Below are 7,687 nucleotides of genomic sequence, written 5' to 3'. Positions count from 1 at the left end.
TCATTTTTGTTTTTGTTTTTTTTTAAATGTTACCTCCTACCTATTTTCCAGACTTTCTAGACTCGCACCCCACTCCCCCAACACACCCTGTCCGGTTCTAGCCTGGGACAAAACCAACAAGACTGATGGGGGAAATTCTAGGCTTTACTTGCTTCAGAGTGGAAGGGAGAGAAGTGAACATTTAATAGTACAGAAGAGGAAGAAGCAATTCTTTAAAAGCTCCAGCAGAAATCAGGAAAAAGGCAAATACAAACGACCAAATATTATGACCGGTTTGGTGTCAAAGATGATAAATAGGAAAATGAATAGATAGATAAACAAAAAATAAATAGTGGATGTGCAGTACCCAGTGGTATAGTTGGGGAGAAAGTAGGACTGAGGCGAAAGGTGGCCACGCCCCCGCTCCCGCCCCCAGCTCGCTCTAGCTCCGCAGGTAGGAACCTTAAATGGGGATGTGAGCTCACAGTGACGCAGACCTAGAGCCCGCGCTTGAACTGGTCTCTCTTTCCCGTTGCAGTCCGGAGCCCTTTGCGGCTGTGCGCCGGCTCGCTGTTGCCTTAAGGTGGGCGAACTGTACCCAGAAAGGAGGAAGCCGTGGAAGCTGACCGCGATCCTCGGCAGGTTGGAGGGCGCTGACTGGGGAGGGGAGCGGGGGCCTGAGGGTAAAGACCAGAGCGAGGCCAGGACTGGATTCTCTACTGCTTCTCCGATGACCTCACGTTTGTTTGGTGCAAGAAATGGAGGACTTGGTGGGAGGAATTCAAGAGGCGCCAAGGGTTGAAGAATGGGTACGAGATAGTATCTCCTAAGAGCTGGGCGATTGGGCAATGTCTGGAAGAGAAGGACCGGGAAAGGAGACTGCGAGGAAACGACCTGATTGCTGCAGCGCGCCGGGAGGGGTGCGCAACCGGCGACCCTGGGTTGGGGGTGGCAGACTCTGCAGCGGGTCTAAGCCTCCGTTCCCGGTATTTCTTCACCTTCCTTCCATTTTGGAGCCGGAAATGGTGGCTGTGGGAACTCGAAGGAGTAGGGGAGGGGACCGGGCGGCTGCTGCAGAGGATAGAGACAGGGGTTAGGTGTGGGAAGCACGTCCCTTCTATGGAAGAGGCAATCGACTGCGTGTGCTACGGACTTCTGAACATAGGCCGGGAGCAGGAAACCGCTTCTGGTCGCTTCAGGTCGGTGTGAGTGTGGGCACTGCCTGCGGACGCTAGGGTAAGCCTGACAAAGCGCTGACGCCGCAGCGGGGACAGGTTTGCTATGCCCACGTTCCCTCTTTGCCCTTCGTCCATCTTGATGCATAAAATGGTGGGCAGTGGAAGAAGGGGGAGCTCCAGAAAGTCCCCGAAAGGTCCTGGCAGATAGCTACATTGAAATTATTTATAAATGAACCATGTAGCCACCCAGCAAGATCTTAGGACTACACCCGCCTCACAAGTTGTCCCTTTGCTTTCAAGAAATGGTAATTAGATGACGGGGAAGGACCAGACAGTGGAGATGAGGGGCCTAAAGAAGAGGTTTGGAAATAATCAGTTTTGATTAGAATGTCTGTTTCTGGAAGACAGGGTCACAGGGAGTGAATAAAAGCCGTGAGAAGGGATAGAGGAGAAAGGGAAGGCAGCAACACATTTCTAGCGGAGTCCTAAACCCACTAGACAGCTGGCGCCCCACCCCCGACGCTGGTCCTTTAATCAGAGTGATCAGTGCTGGCTGTTGTCTCATTTCTCTCTATAGGTCTTTAGGTCCGTTGGTGCAGCAGATTTCAAGGCTGAGAGAGGAAGACTGCTTCTGATCCCTGCAGGTATGGGAAGTGCCCGGGACTCTATTGTAGGGGTGCACAGGGCAGAATGGGGGGAATTCCAGCCCTCCTTGCCGGACTAAGTGCAGGAGAAACCTGGCCAAGACTGGATCTGTGGCTGGTGACGGAAGAAGGGAGTAGAAGGGCAAGCTCTGGGTGCCCCCTGGACAACTTGTAAGGAGCTCTGGAGGCTAAGGCCTGGTCTTTCCACCATGGTCCTGCCCACCAGCCACTGGGAGCCAGGAGTGGAGGGGGGAAAGATTTTCAGGGAAAATGATGGGCTTTGGGGCAGGGCTGGATCTGGGGCTGGAGAATGAAATGGCAGCCCACTCCAGTACTCTTGCCTGGAAAATACCATGGATGGAGGAGCCTGGTAGGCTACAATCCGTGGGGTATCAAAGAGTCTGACACGACTGAGCGACTTCACTTTCTTTTCTTTGGATCTGGGGCGCCCCCTTAGAGGGCACACTGAAGTCTCTCAGGTGGTGAAACATTTGCGCACAGAGCTCTGAATCTTGTTATTACAAAGCATTCATTTCATCTCCTAGGAAGAAGAAGCGGGGAAAAATATCTCAAGATGGAAAAGGACCCCAAGGAAAGGAGAGAAGAGGAGCAGGCTCTGGTGCAGAATGAAGAAGCTTGTCCTATGGGAGGTGGTGAAGGCGCCAAGCCTAGAGAAATTGTTAGAGGGGATTGGGACCCACCTGCCCAGGATTTTAGAGAGGATATGCCTAATGGGCTTGTCAATAACATTGACATTATAGATGGGGATGCTGATGATATGGAGAGGTTCATGGAGGAGATGAGAGAGCTAAGGAGGAAAATTAGAGAGCTTCAGCTGAGGTACAGTCTGCGCATTCTTATTGGAGATCCTCCTCACCATGACCATCATGATGAATTTTGCCTTATGCCTTGAATGCTGAGGTTAATAATCATAAACCCCCTGCTTCACAAACTTGCATTTTCTTGATGTACCCTTTACTGTGAACCTTTTGTGTTCTGTCATTTTTCAGATTAGTGATTTCATTTTCACTTTTGACTTTAAAAGAATTTCTGTCAACTTGCAGAATAGCAGGGGAGATTTAATGAACTTGCATGAAAAGATGTCTATTACATATTGTAAAGCTAATAAAGCACTTCAAAAAGCAGTTAGTAGATATACTATCTCATTTTAAAGCATGCATTTTATATACATATATATATAGATAGATCTGAATGTGTCTTTTTATTTTCTTGATTAGCTGTTTTTTTATTTTCCCAAAATAATTATACATGTGTCAAAAAAAAAGGAAAGAATCAAAGAACTTACCAATCAGATTATAAAGGGAATGGAAACAATAAATATTTGAGGTACAATTTAAAGACATAAATCTTATATTATCTCTGGATCTCTTATTTAGAAGCACAAACCTATTATAATCATTACAGATATGTTTCTTTAATATCAGCCTTGTTCAGCTGCCCAGTCATGTCTGACTCTTTGCAACCCCATGGACTGCAGCACACCAAGCCTCCCTGTCCTTCACCATCTCCCGAAGTTTGCCTAAGTTCATGTCCATTGCATCGGATGATGCCATCCAGCCATCTCATCCTCTGATGCCCTCTTTTCCTTCTGCCATCAATCATTCCCAGCATCAGGGACTTTTCCAGTAAGTCAAAATATAAACAAATATCAGCCTATTTGTTTATAAAATGAAGATAGAACATGCTTTACAGAGCTATTGTGGTAATCAAATGAGGTGGTGACTGAAATCTGTGTCTGGCTCAAAGGACACATGCAAGGCCCAACCCTCCAGGTGTCCTTCATATTTAGGGAAGGGCACAAGCAAGTCTACCAGCAAGTCGACTGACTGCCAGTAGGAGGCACCCTTCTACATATGGGAGGGATATAGTTGTGCGTAATGCCATGACTGCTTGGCACTCCTTCCCTTCTGCTAGGTTTTCCTCCCTCCACTAGTCCCAACCGCGACTGATGCTCTGGGGGAGTCTTAAAGGTGACAGAGACTGCCTGATAATTTTGGACCCCTTGGTGGTCTGAATCCCCGGTTTGTCCACTCAGAAATGAGGAGAATGCCCCTTCCTGCTTAGTGTGCTTTCAGTTCAGTTCAGTCACTCAGTCGTGTCTGACTCTTTGTGACCCCATGGACTGCAGCACGCCAGGCTTCCCTGTCCATCACCAACTCCTGGAGCTTGCTTGAACTCATGTTCATCAAGTAGGTGACACCATCCAAACATCTCATCCTCTGTCATTCCCTTCTCCTGCCTTCAGTCTTTCCCAGCATCAGGGTCTTTTTCCAATGAGTCAGTTCTTCACATCAGGTGGCCAAAATATTGGACCTTCAGCATCGTACTTCCAATGAATATTCAGGACTGGTTTCCTTTAGGATGGACAGGTTGGATCTCCTTGCAGTCCAAGGGACTCTTAAGAGTCTTCTCCAACACCACAGTTCAAAAGCATCAATTCTTTGGTGCTTAGCCTTCTTTAAAGTCCAACTCTCACATCCATACATGACTACTGGAAAACCCATAGCTTTGACTAGACAGACCTTTGTCAGAAAAGTAATGTCTCTGGTTCGTAATACACTGTCTAGGGCTGCCTTTGTGGCTCAGCTGGTAAAGAATCTGCCTGCAATGTGGGAGACCTGGGTTCGATCCCTGGGTTGGGAAGATTCCCTGGAGAAGGGAAAGGCCACCCACTCCAGTATTCTGGCCTGGAGAATTCCATGGACTTTATAGTCCATTAGGTCACAGAGTTGGACATGACTGAGTGACTTTCACTAGGTTGGTCAAAGCTTTTCTCCCAAAGAGCAAGCGTATTTTAATTTTATGGCTGCAGTCACCATCTGCAGTGACTTTGGAGCCCAAGAAACTAAAGTCTGTCACTGTTTCCTTTGTTTCCCCATCTATTTGCCATGAAGTGATTGGACTGGATGCCATGATCTTAATTTTTTGAATGTTGAGTTTTAAACCAACTTTTTCACTCTCCTCTTTCACTTTCATCAAGAGGCTCTTTAGTTACTTTTGCTTTCTGCCATAAGTGTAGTGTCATCTACGTATCTGAGCTTATGGATATTTCTCCCAGCAATCTTGATGCAGTGGGAGCGCTGTCTCAGGTGGTCTGTGTGTCTCCTCTGGAGAGCTGATCTCTGGCTGCGACCCTCCCAGCAGATGTCAACCATCGAGGATCCCAGGAAGACTTGGTTAGCAACTGGGAACCTGTTCACAGTTAGGTAGAGGATGCCTTCTCTGGGGCCGAGATTGCCGCTTTCCGGCTCTGGCTGTCACCCACCTGCCTCTTTGCCTCTGGCAGGGGATCAGTCCTTTGTTCTGTGAGCCAGTCTGGCAGTGCCTTAAGTTAGAGCTTTTCATGGGAAAGTTCTCTCTCTTTCTCTTTTTTATCTCTCTCTCTGGCTTTCCCACTGTTTGGGTTGCTATATCACATTAGCTCCCTCAGATTGTCCTCAGGGCATTCAAGCCTGGTCCCTACCCTAAGCAATGCAGCCCTCACCTCCCTGTTCAGCCCCTGCTTGCTGGTGGCGGATGTGAGCGTCTGGGCTACTTCGCTGGGAGTTGCCATTAGGCATGTAATCTGTGGGGTTTATTTATTTATTTATTTTCCCTCCCAGTTATGTTGCCCTCTGAGATTCCAAAACTCCCCACAGACCCGCCGGTGAGAGGGTTTCCTGGTGTTTGGAAACTTCTCCTCTTTTACGACTGCCTTCTCAGGATGGGACTCTGTCCCTAACTCTTTTGTCTCTCTTTTTATCTTTTATATTTTGTCCTACCTCCTTTTGAAGAGAATGGGCTGCCTTTCTGGGTGCCTGGTGTCCTCTGCCAGCGTTCAGAAGTTGTTTTGTGGAATTTGCTCAGCGTTCAAATGATCTTTTGATGAATTTGTGGGGGAGAAAGTGGTCTCCCTGTCCTATTCCTCTGCCATCTTAGGACCGCCCCCCTACCTCTTCTTAATAGCTTCTTAGGTCCATGCAATTTCTGTCCTTAATTGTGCCCATCTTTGCATGACACGTTCCCTTGGTATCTCTCATTTGGTAAAGAATCAGCCTGCAATGCAAGAGACCTGGGTTCATTCCCTGGGTTGGGAAGATCCCCAGGAGGATGGCATGCCAACTCAGTCCAGTATTCTTTCCTCAAGAATCCCCATGGACAGAGGAACCTGGCAGGCTAAGTCCATGGGGTCGCACAGAGTCTGATAGGACTGAGCGACTAAGCACAGTCCAGTTAATGTACGTGCTGTATGCTAAGTCACTTCGTGTCTGACTGTTTGTGACTCTATGAACTGTAGCCTGCCAAGCTCCTCTGTCCATGGGATTCTCCAGGCAAGAATTTTGGAGTGGGTTGCCATGCCTTCCTCCAGGGCATCTTCTGACCCAGAGATTGAACCCATGTCTCTTATGTCTCCTGCACTCGCAGGCAGTTGTTTACCACTTTTACTACCTGGGAAGCCCTTCTTGCTTTAGAGTTATGGCTCATCTAGGTGGATACTTCCCCAGTGCTGTTTAGGGACCCAAAGATCCCCTTGTGGTTTTCTCAGACTTTCTCCCTCACCCCTGCCTTCCCCAAGATAAATCTGAGTGACACTCATGATAGTGTCTCAGAATTGGACTATGCCTCTGTCCTCCCATGAATATTGCTCAGTCTTCTTGGTTGTCCATTTTCTGTGTAGACACTTAAACAGGTTTCATTCTGCATGCACTGGCATTGCAGGGGTGCCTTATGTCCCAAAGACTGTTCTGGTCCACACCACCTTCACTGTGGGAGTCTCTGGTAGTCTCTACTCACCCCAACCAACATGGATCTGGAGCAGTTTCTCTCTTCTTTACTTTGATTTTTGCTGTGCTCGGTAAACCTGTAATCACATATCAGTGGGAAACATGTCAAGACTGAGGATCTGGTAGATAGACCCTTTTTTTAGGACATGTTCCACTGCTCCCTAACTAGACTGCCCTTTCTCACAGTAAATATACTGTCTCATATGTTCTGGTACCCATAGTGCCTGGCACAAGGTCTGTTAAGTTGTAGGGCACCACAGTTAATGAGAGCTGAGTTGAAAGTTCTAAAATTTTAAAAAATGTAAATCAACTCTAGCCCAATAAATTTTTTTTAAAGTCCTGCTGGCTGGGCCCAAATTTGCCTCTGATCATTTGTGTGCAAGTTATTTCTTTTCTCTGTAGACTGTAGCTTGCAATTGATAAAGGAACACAACAAAGAGAGCATTATACATCAGTTTCAATGTGTTTACATTGTAATGTTATATATGTCACTGTTTATCAACAGTTCAGTTCAGTTCAGTTCAGTCGCTCAGTCGTGTCCGACTCTTTGCGACTCCATGAATCGCAGCACACCAGGCCTCCGTGTCCATCACCATCTCCCGGAGTTCACTCAGACTCACATCCATCGAGTCCGTGATGCCATCCAGCCATCTCATCCTTGGTCATCCCCTTCTCCTCCTGCCCCCAATCCCTCCCAGCATCAGAGTCTTTTCCAATGAGTCAACTCCTCTCATGAGGTGGCCAAAGTACTGGAGCTTCAGCTTTAGCATCATTCCTTCCAAAGAAATCCCAGGGCTGATCTTCAGAATGGACTGGTTGGATCTCCTTGCAGTCCAAGGGACTCTCAAGAGTCTTCTCCAACACCACAGTTCAAACGCATCAATTCTTCGGCGCTCAGACTTCTTCACAGTCCAACTCTCACATCCATACATGACTACTGGAAAAAACCATAGCCTTGACTAGGCGGACCTTAGTCGGCAAAGTAATGTCTCTGCTTTTGAATATACTATCTAGGTTGGTCATCACTTTTCTTCCAAGGAGTAAGCGTCTTTTAATTTCATGGCTGCAGTCACCATCTGCAGTGATTTTGGAGCCCCCAAAA

At 47.5% G+C, this 7,687-nt stretch overlaps 1 protein-coding gene across 5 annotated transcripts; it reads left to right on the top strand.

Moving 5' to 3' along the window:
• The first annotated feature begins 469 nt into the window (after positions 1–469).
• Positions 470–2,946, top strand: BEX5 (brain expressed X-linked 5). 5 transcript variants are annotated; one of them, XM_070291055.1, is made up of 3 exons: positions 470–562; positions 1,735–1,801; positions 2,347–2,946. In XM_070291055.1, the coding sequence occupies exon 3, from the start codon at positions 2,376–2,378 to the stop codon at positions 2,712–2,714; it is 339 nt and encodes a 112-aa protein (XP_070147156.1). In that variant the 5' UTR covers positions 470–562; positions 1,735–1,801; positions 2,347–2,375; the 3' UTR covers positions 2,715–2,946. The 5 variants fall into 5 exon arrangements, with proteins under 5 accessions (XP_070147156.1, XP_070147154.1, XP_070147153.1 ...); XM_070291053.1 differs by having other exon boundaries at positions 533–617; XM_070291052.1 differs by having other exon boundaries at positions 533–621.
• The last annotated feature ends 4,741 nt before the right edge of the window (positions 2,947–7,687 follow it).

Source organism: Ovis canadensis, chromosome X (assembly GCF_042477335.2).
Source record: "Ovis canadensis isolate MfBH-ARS-UI-01 breed Bighorn chromosome X, ARS-UI_OviCan_v2, whole genome shotgun sequence".
In the NCBI taxonomy this organism is placed as follows: Eukaryota; Metazoa; Chordata; class Mammalia; order Artiodactyla; family Bovidae; genus Ovis; species Ovis canadensis.
This window is presented reverse-complemented; position numbering and strand designations above follow the sequence as displayed.